Source organism: Hypomesus nipponensis, chromosome 18 (genome assembly GCF_054491055.1).
Source record: "Hypomesus nipponensis isolate SF chromosome 18, ASM5449105v1, whole genome shotgun sequence".
Classification (NCBI taxonomy): Eukaryota; Metazoa; Chordata; class Actinopteri; order Osmeriformes; family Osmeridae; genus Hypomesus; species Hypomesus nipponensis.
In genome coordinates this window covers 7216714-7237871 of record NC_140378.1, presented here as the reverse complement: position 1 = coordinate 7237871, position 21158 = coordinate 7216714, and the positions used below count along the sequence as shown (strand labels likewise).

The 21158-nt window shown below is 43.8% G+C and overlaps 5 protein-coding genes across 9 annotated transcripts; 1 reads left to right on the top strand and 4 right to left on the bottom strand.

Annotated features, from left to right (window-relative positions):
• Positions 1 to 145: 145 nt before the first annotated feature.
• On the bottom strand, positions 146 to 3089 carry LOC146251806 (tubulin alpha-1C chain-like). 2 transcript variants are annotated; one of them, XM_084679162.1, is made up of 4 exons: positions 2988 to 3089; positions 1687 to 2737; positions 1336 to 1484; positions 146 to 1239 (listed from the first exon to the last, which is right to left on the bottom strand). In XM_084679162.1, the coding sequence occupies exons 2-4, from the start codon at positions 1805 to 1807 to the stop codon at positions 265 to 267; spliced, it is 1245 nt and encodes a 414-aa protein (XP_084535288.1). In that variant the 5' UTR covers positions 1808 to 2737; positions 2988 to 3089; the 3' UTR covers positions 146 to 264. The 2 variants fall into 2 exon arrangements, with proteins under 2 accessions (XP_084535288.1, XP_084535287.1); XM_084679161.1 differs by having other exon boundaries at positions 1687 to 1909; positions 2988 to 3084.
• Positions 3090 to 3328: 239 nt separating this feature from the next.
• On the bottom strand, positions 3329 to 6497 carry LOC146251805 (tubulin alpha chain). Its single transcript, XM_084679160.1, has 4 exons — positions 6327 to 6497; positions 4858 to 5080; positions 4604 to 4752; positions 3329 to 4507 (listed from the first exon to the last, which is right to left on the bottom strand). Exons 1-4 carry the CDS (start codon positions 6327 to 6329, stop codon positions 3527 to 3529), a joined length of 1356 nt encoding a protein of 451 aa, XP_084535286.1. The 5' UTR covers positions 6330 to 6497; the 3' UTR covers positions 3329 to 3526.
• A 723-nt stretch (positions 6498 to 7220) lies between these two features.
• On the bottom strand, positions 7221 to 9741 carry LOC146251804 (tubulin alpha-1A chain). The gene is made up of 4 exons (XM_084679159.1): positions 9664 to 9741; positions 8683 to 8905; positions 8427 to 8575; positions 7221 to 8329 (listed from the first exon to the last, which is right to left on the bottom strand). Exons 1-4 carry the CDS (start codon positions 9664 to 9666, stop codon positions 7349 to 7351), a joined length of 1356 nt encoding a protein of 451 aa, XP_084535285.1. The 5' UTR covers positions 9667 to 9741; the 3' UTR covers positions 7221 to 7348.
• Positions 9742 to 12993: 3252 nt separating this feature from the next.
• LOC146251803 (tubulin alpha chain-like) lies at positions 12994 to 16054 on the top strand. Of its 3 annotated transcripts, none has more exons than XM_084679240.1 (4): positions 12994 to 13134; positions 14056 to 14504; positions 14615 to 14763; positions 14860 to 16054. In XM_084679240.1, exons 2-4 carry the CDS (start codon positions 14384 to 14386, stop codon positions 15838 to 15840), a joined length of 1251 nt encoding a protein of 416 aa, XP_084535366.1. In that variant the 5' UTR covers positions 12994 to 13134; positions 14056 to 14383; the 3' UTR covers positions 15841 to 16054. The 3 variants fall into 3 exon arrangements, with proteins under 3 accessions (XP_084535366.1, XP_084535367.1, XP_084535365.1); XM_084679241.1 differs by having other exon boundaries at positions 12996 to 13134; positions 14053 to 14504; XM_084679239.1 differs by having other exon boundaries at positions 13004 to 13134; positions 14282 to 14504.
• Positions 16055 to 16461: 407 nt separating this feature from the next.
• Positions 16462 to 20932, bottom strand: pmelb (premelanosome protein b). 2 transcript variants are annotated; one of them, XM_084680601.1, is made up of 12 exons: positions 20878 to 20932; positions 19432 to 19527; positions 19187 to 19333; positions 18973 to 19101; positions 18678 to 18839; positions 18204 to 18554; positions 17778 to 18047; positions 17560 to 17691; positions 17269 to 17371; positions 16956 to 17161; positions 16715 to 16811; positions 16462 to 16600 (listed from the first exon to the last, which is right to left on the bottom strand). In XM_084680601.1, the coding sequence occupies exons 1-12, from the start codon at positions 20930 to 20932 to the stop codon at positions 16462 to 16464; spliced, it is 1887 nt and encodes a 628-aa protein (XP_084536727.1). The 2 variants fall into 2 exon arrangements, with proteins under 2 accessions (XP_084536727.1, XP_084536728.1); XM_084680602.1 differs by having other exon boundaries at positions 16462 to 16594; positions 17560 to 17664.
• Positions 20933 to 21158: the final 226 nt, after the last annotated feature.

Here is a 21158-nt window from a genome sequence, read left to right as displayed (position 1 = left end):
ACACCCAGAAGGGCCATGGGCCAATGTGCTAGTGCAAACATTAGAGGGCCTCCTACTACACAAGATAACAAACTGCAAACACACTTCAGTTAGGTTAAGTATAGTGTCACAAAGTAAAGAAAAATGCAGACTTAGTTCATTTAACTTGTTTGGATTTGATGATTTATTTCTCATTCTTCTTTTTGTTATTTAAACATTAGAAAAAATATAGATGGAAAGGATAAATGCTTTGGACAGTTATGGAGATGAACACCCAATGTATTACTAGTATTCTTCTCCTTCCTCCTCTCCTTCCGCACTATCAGCCCCCACCTCCTCATAATCCTTCTCCAGAGCTGCCATGTCCTCTCTGGCCTCAGAGAACTCTCCCTCCTCCATGCCCTCACCCACATACCAGTGCACAAAGGCACGTTTAGCATACATCAGGTCAAACTTGTGGTCAAGCCGAGCCCAGGCCTCAGCAATAGCTGTGGTGTTGCTCAGCATGCACACAGCCCTCTGGACCTTGGCCAGGTCTCCACCAGGGACCACAGTGGGGGGCTGGTAGTTGATACCAACCTTGAAACCAGTTGGGCACCAGTCAACAAACTGGATAGACCTTTTGGTCTTGATGGTGGCAATGGCAGCATTGACATCTTTGGGCACCACATCGCCACGGTACAGAAGGCAGCAGGCCATGTACTTTCCATGGCGAGGGTCACATTTAACCATCTGATTGGCAGGCTCAAAGCAGGCGTTGGTGATTTCAGAAACAGTTAATTGTTCGTGGTAAGCCTTCTCAGCTGAGATGACTGGAGCATAGGTGGCCAGAGGGAAATGGATACGGGGATAGGGCACCAAGTTGGTCTGGAACTCTGTCAGATCAACATTGAGGGCACCATCAAAACGAAGGGAAGCGGTGATGGAAGAAACTATTTGACTAATGAGCCTGTTGAGGTTGGTGTAGGTAGGACGCTCAATGTCGAGGTTCCTACGGCAGATATCAAAGATGGCCTCATTGTCCACCATGAAGGCACAGTCAGAGTGCTCCAGAGTGGTGTGGGTGGTCAGGATGGAGTTGTAGGGCTCCACCACAGCTGTGGACACCTGGGGAGCTGGGTAGATGGAGAACTCCAGCTTGGACTTCTTGCCGTAGTCAACAGACAGGCGCTCCATCAGCAGGGAGGTGAAACCAGAGCCAGTTCCACCTCCAAAGCTGTGGAAAACCAGGAAGCCCTGAAGGCCTGTGCACTGGTCAGCCTGAGGAGTGGGAAAAAACAGAAATCAAGACACTGTTTATTCAGAAGATGATGAGTGATAGATTACTATTGATTTTAATAATTCAAAAGAACCCACCAGTTTGCGGATCCTGTCCAGCACCAGGTCAATAATCTCCTTGCCAATGGTGTAGTGTCCACGGGCGTAGTTGTTGGCCGCATCCTCCTTCCCAGTGATGAGCTGCTCAGGGTGGAACAGCTGGCGGTAGGTTCCAGAGCGCACCTCATCTGAACAGAGAGAATGACTTGAGATGTTTAGTTAAGACTTTTATTGAGTAATGTGGTGGTGTTTGTTAAGCATGCAGTACTGTTAAATTATGTATACAAGGATTTGTAATGGAGATTTAGGTGTGACTCGGGTGTGGTCTTCATCTTGAATTTTGACTCCAAAAACAACATATATTTCTGAGAAAATAAATATGCAACTCACCAATGACTGTGGGCTCTAGGTCCACAAACACAGCTCTGGGGACATGCTTCCCAGCTCCAGTCTCACTGAAGAAGGTGTTGAACGAATCGTCTTTTCCGCCAATGGCTTTGTCACTGGGCATCTGTCCGTCTGGCTGAATCCCATGCTCCAGACAGTAGAGCTCCCAGCAGGCATTGCCAATCTGGACTCCAGCCTGGCCCACGTGGACTGAGATACACTCACGCTGAAGGAGGAAAGTGTAAATACTTTTTACGTATTATGACAAGTCTGTTATGCATTAATATGCTGAACTGTCACTAAAGTGCAATAATTTTGAACAAAAGACACAGTATCATGTTATTATTATTAATGTATTATTTTTCTTGTATAATGTTGTGAACTTATGATAGTGTTTACAATACATCTCTGATTGACCAGCATACTAGCACAGTGATTCAACTGTTCAAAGCGCCTATAGACTGTTCCAGTTTCTACATATTTTGAGAATGGAGGGAGGGGAGGAGGAATGAGAAAAAAGGCTTTCATTGAAGCAGACATCAGCCTAAACCAGAACATCCTGACCATGTCACCTGACTTGAGCTGCAAGTCACACTATCTGAATACAAAATGGATAGTGTTTTAAGATCAGGAATATTTCACATACTGTACTGTATGTCATCTTTGTTTTCAATCGATCACATGACTACTGTGAAAATAATAAAAGTACAAACTGTTCTTCAGAAGGCATTTGCACTTTGTGAATCAAAAGTCATTGTCTGCTTAATAATTGCATAGTTACATACTTGCCGACAAGTATCTATAACTTTATTTCAAGTTATTTTGAGACTAAATTGTGTTTTTAATTCAAAAACAAAAACCTCCAAGTTTGTGGATTTACATTTTTATCTTTCTTAATTTAAAGTACAGGGCCACAAGAGCACAGTGAGTTTTGACTGAAATTATCTCCCACGTAGTGAATTCCTGAATACATTCCTGGATCAAGCCAAATGGGAAGTGGGTGGCACAGACACATTTGGCAGAATTAACCATTGTCATCCAGTTTTGACGAGGCCTAAAATGAACACATTTTTCAGGTAAGTTTTCAATTTGTACTAATCTTAACATTTTTCCAACAGATGCAAACTGTTACCACAACATTTTTTTACAGAGATGTAAGCGTTTTCATTTCATAGGTTTATGTTAAAATAATGCAGTACCAGTAACCAGAACCGGCAGTGCCCAAGGATGCCTCCATGTTCTGTCCACCAAACCCAAACTTCTGCTTTAAAGGTAGTGGTCAATCCTCTGTGTTTTATACTCACCATTATAAGTTGAGAGTCTTTGAGATATGAAGAACAAAAACATGAAGGGTATAACCAAGCCAACTCTCACAGACAGTCGTTTATGTGTCACTTTGCAAGAACTTACAGCACCAACTGTTGTTGGGTGGGTCAATTTATATCTCTGGATCCGATGGGGATGTGGAGCTGGAAAATCTGATAGGCTATGAATGGTATGTCCCACATCCTATTGGCTAACAGAGCAGTCAGTGTAACTAATCCTTCCATTTGATTCGTTGAACAAAAACCTCATGCCAGGTGACTGTACATCTCTTTAAAATCCTTTTGAATAACTGATTCCAAACAATAGAATTTAAGGAATCGAGTTTTTTATTAATACACCTCAAATAATACAAACTTTTCTTCACAATTAATGAAAAAGACAGATAGTGCCTGAAACAAAATTTAAGCAAACAAAAATGAGGTTGTGTAAAGAAGTACTTATACTTTTAGGATTTTGTGCTTGTAAGATACCTTAGGTAGACCTAAGATAAGAGCCAGGGGAACCCTAGCAGAAACACTTAGTACTCCTCTCCCTCCTCCTCTCCCTCACCCTCAATGGAGTCAACCCCCACCTCCTCATAATCCTTCTCCAGAGCTGCCATGTCCTCTCTGGCCTCAGAGAACTCTCCCTCCTCCATGCCCTCACCCACATACCAGTGCACAAAGGCACGTTTAGCATACATCAGGTCAAACTTGTGGTCAAGCCGAGCCCAGGCCTCAGCAATAGCTGTGGTGTTGCTCAGCATGCACACAGCCCTCTGGACCTTGGCCAGGTCTCCACCAGGGACCACAGTGGGGGGCTGGTAGTTGATACCAACCTTGAAACCAGTTGGGCACCAGTCAACAAACTGGATAGACCTTTTGGTCTTGATGGTGGCAATGGCAGCATTGACATCTTTGGGCACCACATCGCCACGGTACAGAAGGCAGCAGGCCATGTATTTTCCATGGCGAGGGTCACATTTAACCATCTGATTGGCAGGCTCAAAGCAGGCGTTGGTGATTTCAGATACAGAGAGCTGCTCGTGGTAAGCCTTCTCAGCTGAGATGACTGGAGCATAGGTGGCCAGAGGGAAATGGATACGGGGATAGGGCACCAAGTTGGTCTGGAACTCTGTCAGATCAACATTGAGGGCACCATCAAAACGAAGGGAAGCGGTGATGGAGGAAACTATTTGACTAATGAGCCTGTTGAGGTTGGTGTAGGTAGGACGCTCAATGTCGAGGTTCCTACGGCAGATATCATAGATGGCCTCATTGTCCACCATGAAGGCACAGTCAGAGTGCTCCAGAGTGGTGTGGGTGGTCAGGATGGAGTTGTAGGGCTCCACCACAGCTGTGGACACCTGGGGAGCTGGGTAGATGGAGAACTCCAGCTTGGACTTCTTGCCGTAGTCAACAGACAGGCGCTCCATCAGCAGGGAGGTGAAACCAGAGCCAGTTCCACCTCCAAAGCTGTGGAAGACCAGGAAGCCCTGAAGGCCTGTGCACTGGTCAGCCTGAGGAGTGGGAAAAAACAGAAATCAAGACACTGTTTATTCAGAAGATGATGAGTGATAGATTACTATTGATTTGATTTATTACGAAGAACCCACCAGTTTGCGGATCCTGTCCAGCACCAGGTCAATAATCTCCTTGCCAATGGTGTAGTGTCCACGGGCGTAGTTGTTGGCCGCATCCTCCTTCCCAGTGATGAGCTGCTCAGGGTGGAACAGCTGGCGGTAGGTTCCAGTGCGCACCTCATCTGTAATGGAGATTTAGGTGTGACTTGGGTGTGGTCTTCATCTTCATCTTGAATTTTGACTCCAAAAACAATATATAATTCTAAGAGAATAAATATGCAACTCACCAATGACTGTGGGCTCTAGGTCCACAAACACAGCTCTGGGGACATGTTTCCCAGCTCCAGTCTCACTGAAGAAGGTGTTGAAGGAATCATCTCCTCCTCCAATGGCTTTGTCACTGGGCATCTGTCCGTCCGGCTGAATCCCATGCTCCAGACAGTAGAGCTCCCAGCAGGCATTGCCAATCTGGACTCCAGCCTGGCCCACGTGGATGGAGATACACTCACGCTGAAGGACAAAGAATACATATTTATTTAATTATAACAGTCACATAATTTATATTTTATGATTTATTTAAGACATTACTTAGGTTTATGCACTTTAGATTAACACACTCTATTTTAACCTTCAAGTCTGCTCTCTAGACTCTAGTTATTCTCTTTGGCTATTAATATTCCTTAAGCAGTGTGACTTTTATCTTTTGATTACCGTACTTTACCTACATTGTTACATGCATCATTTTTCTGCAATAATTGCTTTGCCTCCTGTACAGCACTTTGGTCAGCCATGGTTGTATTTAAACTGCACTATAAACAAATATTGATTGATTGATATAGACTGTTTGAAAAGAGAGTTCAATACTGAGGAAAATGCCTTTACATAAACTACTTAAAGGGACAATAATGAAGGAAAGAGTGACAGAAGATCTAGTCTCTCGAGTAGCCATAATGATTTTATATTACAAATGTTCCTTTTTTCATATATACAAAAATGTTTAATGTTGGCTAGAGTTCATTCAATTTTAAGGAGTGGCCGCTCTTTTTTCTTTAGATGGATTGTGGGCTGCTCTGTGCCTGCGCATCAGTTAAAGGATTATCTAGGTCAGGACACTTCATGCTGCTGTCTCTTTAAACTGTAATGAGACTACAGCAACCAGATTTATCCTGAATTTGTTTTACAGTGCATGGACATCTTCATAATGTCACTGTGTATAAAATATACTATTTTGCCTTGTACATTTTCGTCTTTTGCTTTAGACAAAAATGCGAACAATTATGAGGATCTATATCCAGGGACTGGAGGCCAGGCTACCTCGTTTTTAATTAGGTGTCAATGAGTTTGGTGGCTTTACCCACTTTAAAGCAGTAAATTGCGTGTTAAAAAACATTGCGTAGCCTATGTGCATATTTGTCAGAGAAATGGTGGCCCGGTGTGTTTAGCCTACTGTGATGTATAATCTGAGTTAAACGGAATGCATAGAATTTTCGATCAGTGGTTGTTGTCTGGCATTGATTTCATTATGAAATATAATATTTGTAATAATCCAAATGGAACATCAGTTTTCTGTGCCTTCTTGAAACTGTCGGGTAATACGCTCCAATTGAAGAAAAAAAGCAATTAAATCACATCTCTTTGTCAAATAAAATAGGCCTAACACGAAATCAGATTAAGCCTTAAAAACACAACACAATTTAAAGACAACAAGTGCAGACAATAGTGGGAGAATAATCATTAAAAATCAAATAACTCTTACCATGGTGGCTCCTTATTGAGATTATGATACAAATCGGGAGAATTCAACGAAGTGTCTGCGGTTGAGGTGTGCGTAGTCTGAAGATAATCCAGTGACGCCGTTGGAATACACCACCTTTCACAGGGGGTTGCCTGCAACGAGCTGCGCAGAAAACCAAACAAACGTTAATCTTTTTATAAGTAAAATATATGAATATGTGTGTTTAGGCTTAAGACAGCATCCACAATTAGGCAGGCTACTGTTATTAATTTCCCCCCGGAAGATGGACCACTTTGATAAAGATTTCTTAAAAGGAATGTTACACACTCTCATTGTAGACTAAACTATTGATAGCCTATTGCGTGCCAAAATTCATGAACATTGCAACCATGGCTTTATTGGGGATGCATGTTTAAGACGAATTAAATTATATTTGGGATCCAGAAACTACGACTGATGTAACCATACTGCCCTGCAGCATTTAGACCTGTATTTACAATTATTAATTGATGGCAAGCTATTGTCTTTCTCCATGGTTCACGTGCAACATTCTTTTTTATGTTAAAACATCCATGGTGAAATATGTCTGGGGTTTGATCACTGATGCCACAAGGCTGTGGTTTACGAATTGGACAAATATGCTGCTATAAAACACTGTACTTTTCCTTGTTATCCAACCTCAAATTTACAGACTGCTCTGCACAAATCATTACTCCTTCATGGTAAAACGATTAATGAAGAGGACCTGAGGACATAAATATGATCATTCTACAATCAAATTAAATGGTTAAACATTCCACTTCATTTATCAGAGCAAGAAGAGATTCAAACATTTTGACATTCCAACTATATTTTCCTTTAAATTGCATTTTTGCATCAAATAAAATATCTATACAGAAGACAATTTCACACACATTTATTACACAGGAACTTTGTTTTATTTTTTCTACACAGCAGTTGTTTGGTAGAATCAAATAGTTCTTGGTGGAATGTTTTTCTGACAATTTTCTCCTTCTTGATGTAGTATCACCTTGAGTGGCTTTTCAATACTCCTCTCCCTCCTCCTCCCCCTCACCCTCAATGGAGTCAACCCCCACCTCCTCATAATCCTTCTCCAGAGCTGCCATGTCCTCTCTGGCCTCAGAGAACTCTCCCTCCTCCATGCCCTCACCCACATACCAGTGCACAAAGGCACGTTTAGCATACATCAGGTCAAACTTGTGGTCAAGCCGAGCCCAGGCCTCAGCAATAGCTGTGGTGTTGCTCAGCATGCACACAGCCCTCTGGACCTTGGCCAGGTCTCCACCAGGGACCACAGTGGGGGGCTGGTAGTTGATACCAACCTTGAAACCAGTTGGGCACCAGTCAACAAACTGGATGGTGCGCTTGGTCTTGATGGTGGCAATGGCAGCATTGACATCTTTGGGCACCACATCGCCACGGAACAGAAGGCAGCAGGCCATGTACTTTCCATGGCGAGGGTCACATTTAACCATCTGATTGGCAGGCTCAAAGCAGGCGTTGGTGATTTCAGATACAGAGAGTTGCTCATGGTAAGCCTTCTCAGCTGAGATGACTGGAGCATAGGTGGCCAGAGGGAAATGGATACGGGGATAGGGCACCAAGTTGGTCTGGAACTCTGTCAGATCAACATTGAGGGCACCATCAAAACGAAGGGAAGCAGTGATGGAGGAAACTATTTGGCCAATAAGCCTGTTGAGGTTGGTGTAGGTAGGACGCTCAATGTCGAGGTTCCTACGGCAGATATCATAGATGGCCTCATTGTCCACCATGAAGGCACAATCAGAGTGCTCCAGGGTGGTGTGGGTGGTCAGAATGGAGTTGTAGGGCTCCACCACAGCTGTGGACACCTGGGGAGCTGGGTAGATGGAGAACTCCAGCTTGGACTTCTTGCCGTAGTCAACAGACAGGCGCTCCATCAGCAGGGAGGTGAAACCAGAGCCAGTTCCACCTCCAAAGCTGTGGAAGACCAGGAAGCCCTGAAGGCCTGTGCACTGGTCAGCCTGAGGAGTGGGAAAAAAACAGAAATCAAGACACTGTTTATTCAGAAGATGATGAGTGATAGATTACTATTGATTTTAATAATTCAAAAGAACCCACCAGTTTGCGGATCCTGTCCAGCACCAGGTCAATAATCTCCTTGCCAATGGTGTAGTGTCCACGGGCGTAGTTGTTGGCCGCATCCTCCTTCCCAGTGATGAGCTGCTCAGGGTGGAACAGCTGGCGGTAGGTTCCAGAGCGCACCTCATCTATAGAGAGAGAATGACAACTTCATATAGGGCAGTTAACACATAACATTATATGTTATTTAATTTCACTTCTACTGTATGTGTTTTGAAGCAGAGACAAAACCTACCAATGACTGTGGGCTCTAGGTCCACAAACACAGCTCTGGGGACATGCTTCCCAGCTCCAGTCTCACTGAAGAAGGTGTTGAAGGAATCATCTCCTCCTCCAATGGTCTTATCACTGGGCATCTGTCCGTCTGGCTGAATCCCATGCTCCAAACAGTAGAGCTCCCAGCAGGCATTGCCAATCTGGACTCCAGCCTGGCCCACGTGGACTGAGATACACTCACGCTGAAGAAGAAGCATGTATGAGATTAGAATCAGAAGCCTCAATAAATATTTTTCTCATCTGCAGTTCAATCTAAAACTCCTTCATAAAAGTTTGAAATAAAGGCCTATGCTTTTTTGCAAACGTGAGTTTGACTCACGTTTCTTGCTTTACAAACAAAAGAGTTATGTGAGAGAGAGTTATTCTAATAACAAAATACCCATTATTCACATACATTTTTAATGGCCCAAAATCATACTGGCATTGTCCTCAATGCTAATGGCCTACGGATAGAGTTACTTTGGGCGTTGTCGCACTATTGGATGAACTGAATGCACTGACAGCGCATCCAAATCCATTCAATTATCCGTGTAATGTAGCGGAACGACAAGATGGAAGTTATCCTGAACTTTGATAGGTTTTAGTCTACAGGCGTAAACTGATTTAGTTAGTACGATGTCCAGAACCGGCATTAACATCCCATACGCATGGTAATCTGCACAAAACTTCCTTTGTCAGTAGCCTACTGTCTCCAGGCGCGCCACATAGCCCACTGTATCCATCACAGGCGCACTTCAGTGTTGTCTGGTGACAAGCAAGTTTTTGAGGCACCGATGCAGACCATTCCAATTCCAAATAATGATTTTACTTTTTCCCATAAATATGTTTTCTCGTGTTGTTACAGGGTTTAGAAAATGTGTTGTATTGTTTAGCGACCATATTTCGAATTCTAAGGAAAAAGTTTTAAAAGTAGAATTTTTATATGGAAAAATACTCTTACCATTTTCAATGAGTTAACTGCACTTGACCTCTGTAGATGCTCCTGGAAAGGGCGTCTTACAATTCGACTGCAATGAGGTCGGTGTAAGAGGAAATACTCTTCATGGGTTAGTATCGCTCTATATATAGAGCTGCCCTGGCGCCCTCTCCTTCGCTTTGATTGGTCAAGTCTGCGTCAATCTGGTGCTTAAGAGCTCGCTACGATTTCTAATGGACACAGACCAGTAAGTGTATTGCATAAACCCATCCTCTCTACGGACCCCACCCGGCTTTCCAGTAATGTTTTATCATTCTAGAAGCATTCATTGTGTGCACGGTTCGTTGTAGGTTGTGGAACAAGGAAGATATCGGGCAAACACTCACAATATCGAGTGACACATTTTTGCAATGCATTAACATCCTCAAAGAATGTTCTGCATTAGAGCACTCCTAGAATACAGGAGCAATATACACACCCGATGGAAGCAATGATTCAGTGCATTGGACAAATACATGTAACAAAAAGCCTTATCTGCATAACAAATATATTCATCCACCAATGAATATACCTGGATGTGTCTTACGTGACATTGTTAGCTGTTTGAAACGTATATGTTACAGACATCCGTACACAAGGAGCACACAATGGACTTCGAATTGTAACAGTTGTGGAATGCTACTCTGAACCTCGTTAATGTTTCCCCCTGCAGGAGGAGACAGGATGCAGAACTGAGTTGTTGTGATGCACCAGCTATTATTTGCCAATTGTGTTGACTTGTTTTAGGAAGACCAGGGGGTTGAGGGCCACACAGCTTCATCTAAAAGAGACAGCAATTGATTTTACATTTCACCACAAAATAAAAACCTTAAAATGTTGAACTTGAACGTTTGATTTCTGTATAACCACAGTATTCTTCTATATATGATAATGGAGGTCAAACAGTTCAGTCCTAGATGGGGTAGATATGTAGGACAGGGATCAACAGACACCCAACCCCCCATGCCCTCCTCCCAGAATCCAACCGTTGCTAGGAGATGAATAACGGAGTTGCCGGGCTACTGGATAGTACCCACATAAACCGCCTTTATCTGTTTGTCACATGACCAAGCTTGAATAGCAGTTCTAACGGTAGGGTCCAGCTGCCCCAGTAAAGGAGGAGGGGGGGGGGGGGGGGGAGCAGTAGGAGGTGTGGGGGCACCCTGACCCATTCATTGATGATAAGTCCATTATCATCATAAGTACAAGTGCAAGATAATTATTTGTCTTCATGTTATTTGCCTATATGTTGAAGTGACCAAGTGATGAGTTATTATGGTTAAAATGTGATAAGAAGACATTTCCTGGGAATTCCTGTGGTCTTAACTCATATCACAGATGATAAATCAAAGTCAAATGAACTCTAAGACTATTACATCCAACTCTCCATTGTATTCCCAGCATTATCGGACACATTATCATCTTGTATGGACAAAAGGAATTTATTGAATAGGATGCTTACACCCACTCATTGTCAAGCCCACATCAAAAAGACAGCCTATATAGTGCAGTGCATATACTTTTATTGGTCTATAAATAGTAAAGTGTAGTACTAGGCCTATTGACATGATCATGTTTAGTTGCTAACAATGTATTGTACTATTTAGCAGCTCCCCAACTGTCCTTCTACTGTAGCTATGTTAGATAGTAGTCACTTTATGTATACAGAAATCTGTCTCTGAGGCATAAACAGAAATCGTTGTAGCCTATAAATGTGGGCTGACAGACACCAGACACTTTGTATTCAACTACATCGAGAGTCATACAGGAAGTCATGCAGCATGGCGGAGGGTTGAGGACCTCTCCCATCCCAGAACATTCTTACACATAACTGTGTGTCTCTCTCTCTCCTCTCTCTCATTATTTCTCCCTCCCTCCCTCCCACCCTCCCTCCCTCCCTCCCTCTCTCTCTCTCTCTCTCTCTCTCTCTCTCTCTCTCTCTCTCTCTCTCTCTCTCTCTCTCTCTCTCTCTCTCTCTCTCTCTCTCTCTCTCTCTCTCTGTCTGGGGCTGCAGCTGTTAGAAGCTCCTCCTTGCCTCACAGCTGCTCTGAACCTCCCTGTGGAAAGCCTGGCATGGAGCCCTGACTGCGTGACTTCCTCCTCTACCCACATCACAAGCCCTCAGGAGAGGGGAACAGTGCTGCTGGGTATATTTGTAATACTTAAAGCAAAATATGGAAAACTGGGCTTCCACTTGTACAACAGCACAACTAGTGTACCAGTACAGTGTACTACTTGATACAGCACATGTTTTCAATGAGGATTCTACAGAGTCTTTATCTGGGCAGAGGATCCATTTGGCTTAACTGAATAAACCCTTGTAAACCTCTATTCAAATTGTAAATGGTCAGATTCCTGTATACAGGATAGCTGCATAAGGCTGTAACCCTAGAGACCATGGGAACAAGAATGTGGGCAGCAGCTTACAGGCTCAGGCTCTGTTACAAAGCTTTTCTTCAGCATTGAAACATACTGTACCACTCTTATCAAAGCCTTAAAGGGCAATGGCATTGAAGGATACCAGGCTTTTTCAGTTGAGAGTGGTGTTGGCTTCTCGAAAAATGCTAAGCTAACACACACAACCACAGAGGCAAGCCCCTCCAGCAACGGTAAGACACAGAAACCACGTGATGTGTCCAGAAGGATTACATCACTGCAGAAAATCTAGGACAAAGAGGGTGGAGCGCTGGGCAGATGGATGGCAGGCAGGCATCAGCAACATGGAGGGTTGGGCATACACTAGTCATGGTGGGATTGCATTTTATGCACTGCAAGTAAACAACCATCTGGTATTGAAGTTTCACAGTTATTTTGAGTGATTGTGCAAACAAATGAGGGGGGGCGGGGGGGGGGGGGGGGGGGGGGTTACGGTTTTGGTTATAGCTCTGTCAATCGACAATGGAGTCCAGGCCTGGAATTTGGAGCCTATCGACCTTGATTATTGAGTGGACATTGAGCTTATGTCTTATGCTAAACCTGTCACAGCTTGTTTTAAGGGAACAAAGGGATGGGTGTTTTCTGAGAAGAACATACTCAAGCCTAACCAGTATAAAAAAATTGAAATGGAATAGAATAAGCATAAAAAACAATGCCTCGAAGACCACGTGATGTGTTATGATGTCATCAATATCAAATCATACGATTAATACTAAATTAAACTACAAATAAAGAATGTATGGTATGAGGGTGTATGTTAACAATTACAATGATGACCAATGCATATGTTATTAGGAAACAAACGTATTATTCCGTGTATGTTCTAAGTTTAATTACAGTAGATTTCCAACTCTCGAAACGTTTGCCTACATAAATTACGGAGCACCGCCTCCTCCGTACAGCAGTCGTTGCAGCAACCCTCTGACAGACAGTACACCTATTCAAACAGAAACAAATAAAAGGATCTCTCTGCGTATTTCCTTGTTTTCTCTTATTATTCGAACCTCTTCAGAAAACATGGTAAGTCATGTAATATTTTCAGCAATGTAAGTCTGAAATAATTACGGTTGTTTTCTGTTGAGATGGGATTTTTCACGACACTATGCATTTTAGTCGGTAGAAAATAGACAATTGGGAACATTGGCTGAAATTTCGATGACACGGTATAATTTAGCAATAATTGATCCTTAAACTATTTCTGCTTCTGAAAATATGTCATCACTGGTATCAGTGGAATTCGCTCCATTGTTTGAGATTAGACAATGAACTGATTGATATTTGATGTCTAACTAATGACACTGCAGAAAGGGCAATTTACCCTTTTGTATAGGGAAAAGCAGCATATATCTTAATTTAACCAATTATTTTTCAAACCGTTGATCTATAATAGTATTTCGGATGCAATCGACATCCATCCCGATGTCTTGCGGTCAGTAGGTGGGGAGGGGCAGACTGGGTGTGGACTCAGGCAGACAACAACTCCTGTCCGTTATGTTTTATTTACTCCAGTACACAGACTCCTTTTTCCACATGACAGATGGCCTGAATTTCTATGGATGTTTATTTTTGGGTGTCATAAATGAAGGTTGTTATCGTAAAAATGTAAAGCAGGTTATGATATTATTGATACTTATTTTCATTGTCAGGCCATTTGTCTAGTGGTATGTTCGTTACAATCATTTTTTCAAATATTCCTTAATTGTCAATATCCATGAGCACTCACATGAACACGTGAAAGCAGATGAATGTTCTAGAAAGGAATGTGAGTGTGGTGAGAGAGAGAGAGAGAGAGAGAGAGAGAGAGAGAGAGAGAGAGAGAGAGAGAGAGAAAGAGAGAGAGAGAGAGACGGAGAGACAGAGAGACAGAGAGAAATAGAGATGAGACACTTTGCTGGGATCCATTAATGTAGACTGAGGTCTTGCATTGCACTGTCTCAGCAGACTGCAGCAGAGGGTGGTGCCTCCTGTGCAGTTCCTCCCATCTCAGATAGAGGGAGCTGATCCAATGTCTCAGAGCCTGGAGACTGGAAATGGTTTCACTGGCTATTGACTTAGCACTTCACATACTCACATCCTATACACTGGCCATACCACAAAACTTTCTATCCATCGTGATACCAAGCACCTACACAAGCCTAAATAATGACATCTATTGTTTGTCCTGCAGCGTGAGTGTATCTCAGTCCACGTGGGCCAGGCTGGAGTCCAGATTGGCAATGCCTGCTGGGAGCTCTACTGTCTGGAGCATGGGATTCAGCCAGACGGACAGATGCCCAGTGACAAAACCCTTGGAGGAGGAGATGATTCCTTTAACACCTTCTTCAGTGAGACTGGAGCTGGGAAACATGTCCCCAGAGCTGTGTTTGTGGACCTAGAGCCCACAGTCATTGGTAGGTTTTGTCTCTGCTTCAAAATACATACGGTAGAAGTGTAATGGAATAACAAATATTTTTGGTTTGTGTTGACTGCCCTACATGAAGTTGTCATTCTCTCTCCACAGATGAGGTGCGCTCTGGAACCTACCGCCAGCTGTTCCACCCTGAGCAGCTCATCACTGGGAAGGAGGATGCGGCCAACAACTACGCCCGTGGACACTACACCATTGGCAAGGAGATTATTGACCTGGTGCTGGACAGGATCCGCAAACTGGTGGGTTCTTTTGAATTATTAAAATCAATAGTAATCTATCACTCATCATCTTCTGAATAAACAGTGTCTTGATTTCTGTTTTTTCCCACTCCTCAGGCTGACCAGTGCACAGGCCTTCAGGGCTTCCTGGTCTTCCACAGCTTTGGAGGTGGAACTGGCTCTGGTTTCACCTCCCTGCTGATGGAGCGCCTGTCTGTTGACTATGGCAAGAAGTCCAAGCTGGAGTTCTCCATCTACCCAGCTCCCCAGGTGTCCACAGCTGTGGTGGAGCCCTACAACTCCATCCTGACCACCCACACCACCCTGGAGCACTCTGACTGTGCCTTCATGGTGGACAATGAGGCCATCTATGATATCTGCCGTAGGAACCTCGACATTGAGCGTCCTACCTACACCAACCTCAACAGGCTCATTAGTCAAATAGTTTCCTCCATCACTGCTTCCCTTCGTTTTGATGGTGCCCTCAATGTTGATCTGACAGAGTTCCAGACCAACTTGGTGCCCTATCCCCGTATCCATTTCCCTCTGGCCACCTATGCTCCAGTCATCTCAGCTGAGAAGGCTTACCATGAGCAACTCTCTGTATCTGAAATCACTAACGCCTGCTTTGAGCCTGCCAATCAGATGGTTAAATGTGACCCTCGCCATGGAAAGTACATGGCCTGCTGCCTTCTGTTCCGTGGCGATGTGGTGCCCAAAGATGTCAATGCTGCCATTGCCACCATCAAGACCAAAAGGTCTATCCAGTTTGTTGACTGGTGCCCAACTGGTTTCAAGGTTGGTATCAACTACCAGCCCCCCACTGTGGTCCCTGGTGGAGACCTGGCCAAGGTCCAGAGGGCTGTGTGCATGCTGAGCAACACCACAGCTATTGCTGAGGCCTGGGCTCGGCTTGACCACAAGTTTGACCTGATGTATGCTAAACGTGCCTTTGTGCACTGGTATGTGGGTGAGGGCATGGAGGAGGGAGAGTTCTCTGAGGCCAGAGAGGACATGGCAGCTTTGGAGAAGGATTATGAGGAGGTGGGGGTTGACTCCATTGAGGGTGAGGGAGAGGAGGAGGGAGAGGAGTATTGAAATGGAATAGGAGACAAGCCTTTGTCAGATTGCATGATTTGATTTTGATTGATACCTCATAAAAATGAATAGATATTGGCATTTTGTCTATTTGATGTTCATCATTTGTTATTCTACAGATTAGCCTCACCATAAATTGTCTGGATTATCAGTTCCTCCATTAGAAGACAAGACCATTCAATTTATAAAGTGATTAAATATGTTACCGATTAAAGAGGAGGATTTTGTCTTCTGTTTAAACCCTTAAGTAGCTCCCACAAATTTGAACACACTCATCTTCATAAATAGAAAATACACTAGTTTGGTAAGTGGAATTTAAGGGGAAAAGCACACAAAGAAAATGACAGCAAAGGGGTTTCCCACAATTTCAGAATGCACCAAAAGTTATACTAGTCATGCAAAAATGAATAGATGAAGTTGGGTAGGTGTAATCATAATCATAAAATAAGCTATACAAAAAGATCACTTACGTGTATATTCAAATTTGAAATAAAATTGGTCACACACAAATGAACTTTGATACAGAATATGTATAAAAATGTATAAAAAACATGTCAGTTGTCCAACTGTGCAAATAAGATGTTTCTTGGTTGTTGTTTCTTGGATGTTGTGGGGGATGATTCACACTAGCCTGTCTTGGAGGAGAGGGCAGTTGTCTACAGCTGACCGTCGACCCAGACAATTCCAGAACATCCTGGGAGCACAGGTCCGTCCCTGGCTAACCTGAGACTTCTCAGACTCACTATTGAATTGTCTGTGCCTAAAAATATGATATACAGTTAGACATTTGCTACATGTTACATTTACTTTAAATTTGTTTTAGTTTAGAAATGCATTGCAATTGTAGTGAAGTTATCTTGAAGGGTGACCTTACTTGTAAGTGTGGGCTACCGTCCCTACTGTGAGAGCCACAATCAGGACCCCCAGCATGCCCATCATGGCTACAGTAGCAGATGAAGAGAGAGCAGAACCTGCAACCCAGGAAACAATGAATCAGAAATCTAAAACTCCCAGACAGGGAAGAAAAGCACAACTGTTTTGGTGAAGAGAACTCTATCTCAGTGCAATCTGACTAAGTATTGATTTACTATGGCAAAAAAAGATGGACAACATACCCATGTTGACGTTCACCCTAGCACTAGTGACGGCCAGACTGAAGTCGTTGGTCATTGACACGTTGATGCAGTAGACACCTGAGTTGTTGAAGAAGTGGCGCAGAACCAACTGGCACTCTGGAGAGGGAGCCACTGCATTGCACTCTGTGTGGACTGGCCTCATGCAATCAGCATCCAGCACAACACTGCACACCTCTGTTGGGTGGCTAGGGCACAGACCAGTGTGATAAGGTGTACAGAACACTACGGAACTAAAATGTTCATGACCATATGTGTGCTTGGTGAAATGATTAGTGCCGTAACTGTTGCTCACCTTCCTGCACAGGTAATGGTAAGATCAACCACATTCTTCTCAGCCTTGGGGGTCTCTAACACAGTGTTGCTCACTTGGACAATCTCCAAACTCTCAATGCCCTCTTAGCACAGAAAAAAGTCAGTGCAATAATTAACTAAGAGGTTTTGAGTGCAAGTCTATGACACAACGTAAAAATGTTACTGACACAAGGCTTTTCTACAGCAAGGGAGAACCTTTCTTGATGTTATCCAGGACTAGTCTAAGTCTGAGTCTGGAAACTCTCTCTGATAGCACTGACTGAGAACTCACCAACCACGTCAATCCCAGTACAGAAGGACCCATAACGATAGATAACACAGTCATCATCAGATGGTGGGTCATTCGCATTACGCTTCGCAACCACCACCGAAGGACCTGGGTCTTTCTTTGTCGCTGCCAGATCTTTAATGAGAAAGCAACAAGACATTGGATACCCTATCGTTCAACACAATTCAACTAGAATCATTCCAACTATCAGCCAGACATACCAGCGGTCACAGCCTCTCCGCCTGCCATCTCCAGAGCCTCGGAGGCTGCTGGGGCCGAGGCAGGGCCGGTGGGGACGCCAGGGTTGACTGGAGAGGGTGTCTGGACCAGCTGGACTGCATCCTGAGCAGCAGATGTGCTGGAAGCCTCGTCTTCGGTCACGTCCTCCTCAGAGTCCATCTCTGCTGGCGCTGTCGGGCCCACATCCAGGCTGAACACAGTCCTCTGGGAGGACAGCACTGGAGCAGCCGAGGCATCGGCTGGAGCGCTCGCTGGAGGAGAGAATCCACATGACATGTTTCTTCTTTCCTTACAGACACACACAGTGCATGTTGTATACATAACTTTATGCTGGGAATCAATGAATGAGTTGCAAATACATCTTTCAGATAATAAAAAAAAAACTACATTTTCAAATAATTGCCAACCTGTGGAGTCCATATCTGCTTGTGGCCCAGGGGGCAGTAAGGTGACAGAGTTGACGGTGGGGGTGTTGGCCGGGGTGACACATCTAATGTCAGGGATGACAGCCTGCACCACCACCTTGGGCCTGAAGGAGCCAGACGCCACATAGGTGTGAGTGACCGTCAGCTCCCGGGAGATGAGGGCCCCACTGTTGTCTCCAAAATCCCAGTTGTAGGTGATGTCAGCATTGCTCAGGTACTGGCTGGGGTCATGTAGAGAGACACTGAAGGCGATAGCCCTGTTCTGGACAAATCTCAAGTCGGCCTCGTCGATGTCATTCACTTGTGTCAAAGAGACAGCAAAGGGGATTTGATCTGATGGAAGACAACAACAACAACAGCAACAAAAAACGGTTAAATGCATAATCCCGTTGTTCTCATCTGGACGAACAGAGATTGATCAAGTTTGGATGACTTGTCTGGAGGCCTGACTCTGACCAGTGATGGAGAACTCAGTGGAGGCGTAGCCCAGAGGGATGAACTTCTCCTTGCTGCGGTAGTGGTAGATGACAATGTCCACAGTGTAGGAGCCCAGAGGGACGTTGTCTGTGCTGATGGTCAGGGAGGAGGAGGGGCCGTCAGACACTTGCCAGTATTGATCTGGGAGAGAAGAGGAAAGCACACTGCTTCACCAACTAAAATAGAGCCTATTGATTATTTCTGCAATGATTAATGAACTAATAATAATTCTAAATTGTAGGTAAGTTATTATTTTAGCTGTTGCTATTCTTACCCCAGGTCTTCCAGACAAACACATAGCTTGGCTGCTTGTCTTTTTTAAACGGAGTACCATCAGGAAAAATTCCATTCCACTCTGTGTTCTGTGTTGGGTACACGGGCTCCGACTCATGGTAGTTAGTTCCTGTAACAAACATGGGTCAAGGCAACAATCTTAGTGAAACATTGTGGTGAAAGGGAAAGCCTAAAACAATGAGGGCGGGGCTCACCATTGACTGTGCAGTCCTGGGCCCACACCACCTCTCCACTGGGCATCATCTTCTGGTTGTGAGGGAATTCCAGGTCAATGGTGAAGGTAACCTTGGCACCAGTCAGGGTTGGTGCATCGTTTCCCACAATGAATTTAACATGCCCACCTGATGGAAGATAGACATTTAAATCATAGGAAAAACAGGGTGTGGAGGCGTGGTTAGCCTAATAAGGTGACCAAACTACCCCTGCAACCTTTGCATACCTTTCCAAGAGTCTGCATAGCGAGGGTCCCCGTCTTTCCAGATTGGATACATCCTGGTGTTCCATGATGGATACCGGGTGAAACGATTTTTAGGCTCTAAAATATAAGCACAGAGGACATGAAAATGGGAACAGAATACATGTCCTATCTCGTTTAAGTTCTTACTGAATAATACAAAGAATTGGCCAAACGAGTAGCAGGGAAATGTGTGTTACTACTTGCAAAGACCTTAAGAGGGTGCTCTTGTCTATATGACCCAGATTTGTCTAGCAAACTGATACTTTGTTTTGTGATATATTAGGGCATTTTATCCTTTTTGGGGACAGACAGTGAAGAGTAACAAGAAACATAGAGAGAGGGGAGTAGGACATGCAGGAAATGGTCTGGGTGGGACCCCTGCAGAAAGGCATCATCCTTCATGGTGTGCACATTTGAGCGGAAAACCACTGGTCACCCCAACAAACGACTCTAAATCTAAATCAAATCAAATGTATTTGTATAGCCCTTTTTACACGCAAGCATGTCACAGAGGGCTTCACATACGCCCATAGAACTGCCCCTCAACCAACCTAAACCCTCAAGGAAGACAAGGAAAAACTCCCAGAAAAACTCTCAATGGGAGAAAAAATGGAAGAAACCTTGAAAAGGACTCTACAATCCTTTTCATTCCTGCTCCTATGTCTGTATTCTGAGTGGTACAGTGAACCTTAGATTATGGGTGCACTTGCTTGCCTTTGGATTAAGCACAAAGGGGATTATTGTTTGTTTTTTCCTTTTTCAAAACTGTGTCACATCACAGGCAATAATCCCCATGATTAGTCTACAATGAAGAGTGGCCAGAGGCTATGTGGTAAGAATAACTGACAGATATTCTTACCACAACAGATGGATTTAAAAATCTCTAAGAAACAAAATTGATCCTTGCAGACTGTTGCATATTAGTGCATATTAAGCACATTAACATGTGTACTGTCCATATGTTCACATTTGTAAAATACTTACAAAGTCTTGGACATATAAATGCCTTTTAACAGTTTTACAAGGTATTTAATATCATGATAGCTAAGTCTCTCATATTGTATCAACATGGGCCTTTCTTACCCAGGAGTGCATGTCAACATTGTGCACATAAAGTGATGCACGCGGTCATCCTGTGATCTGCATACCTTTTAGTTAATCCCCATGCTTGATGGAGTAACAGGAATGAATGAGACACTAAAACCACCTGATGATCACGATAATCCTTGTTCATACAACTAGCCCAGGAACACTGCACCACAATAATAATATCACCTACAAAGAAGGAATCTGATATATTTGCGAAGAGATAGCACACATTTATATGGAGAAACTGTGAGAATGGTTGTATCTGTCCCTATACGTTTGAATGTTTCCATGAAGCATAACTGAATGTCTGTTTGGAAGGCTTCAGCTTCTTGTACTCACTTGCCACAGCCGATGAAGCCAAGGCCAGCACCAGCACTGAAAGAGCTGCCCGCATTTTGATTCCGCTGCTTTTGGTGAAATGTCCCTTTTCTCGGTGGTAGGTCAGGCTGGTTTCCCAACATCATAGTAGTGCCAGACTTTTATAAATTCCCTCCTCTGTTGCCTCACAGCCAATGGAATTAGCTAACCCCTCCCTCTGGCCTGCTGCCCCTCCTAATCACCAAGCTTAGACACACCTTTTGTGAATATCAGTTTACAGTAGTTATGTACTATACAGCATT

Excerpts from the sequence above, each read along its gene's own strand:
- pmelb (XM_084680601.1), bottom strand. The coding sequence starts at position 20,932 with ATGCGGGCAGCTCTTTCAGTGCTGGTGCTGGCCTTGGCTTCATCGGCT. Across the intron at positions 19,102-19,186 it reads CCAGGACTGCACAGTCAATG|GAACTAACTACCATGAGTCG; the intron begins GTGAGCCCCGCC and ends TGTTTGTTACAG. Across the intron at positions 18,555-18,677 it reads CACTGAGTTCTCCATCACTG|ATCAAATCCCCTTTGCTGTC; the intron begins GTCAGAGTCAGG and ends GTCTTCCATCAG.
- LOC146251806 (XM_084679161.1), bottom strand. Across the intron at positions 1,485-1,686 it reads CCTAGAGCCCACAGTCATTG|ATGAGGTGCGCTCTGGAACC; the intron begins GTGAGTTGCATA and ends CTCTCTGTTCAG. Across the intron at positions 1,240-1,335 it reads TGGACAGGATCCGCAAACTG|GCTGACCAGTGCACAGGCCT; the intron begins GTGGGTTCTTTT and ends CCCACTCCTCAG.
- LOC146251803 (XM_084679239.1), top strand. Across the intron at positions 14,505-14,614 it reads CCTAGAGCCCACAGTCATTG|ATGAGGTGCGCTCTGGAACC; the intron begins GTAGGTTTTGTC and ends CTCTCTCCACAG. Across the intron at positions 14,764-14,859 it reads TGGACAGGATCCGCAAACTG|GCTGACCAGTGCACAGGCCT; the intron begins GTGGGTTCTTTT and ends CCCACTCCTCAG.
- LOC146251805 (XM_084679160.1), bottom strand. Across the intron at positions 4,753-4,857 it reads CCTAGAGCCCACAGTCATTG|ATGAGGTGCGCACTGGAACC; the intron begins GTGAGTTGCATA and ends TCTCCATTACAG. Across the intron at positions 4,508-4,603 it reads TGGACAGGATCCGCAAACTG|GCTGACCAGTGCACAGGCCT; the intron begins GTGGGTTCTTCG and ends CCCACTCCTCAG.
- LOC146251804 (XM_084679159.1), bottom strand. Across the intron at positions 8,576-8,682 it reads CCTAGAGCCCACAGTCATTG|ATGAGGTGCGCTCTGGAACC; the intron begins GTAGGTTTTGTC and ends CTCTCTCTATAG. Across the intron at positions 8,330-8,426 it reads TGGACAGGATCCGCAAACTG|GCTGACCAGTGCACAGGCCT; the intron begins GTGGGTTCTTTT and ends CCCACTCCTCAG.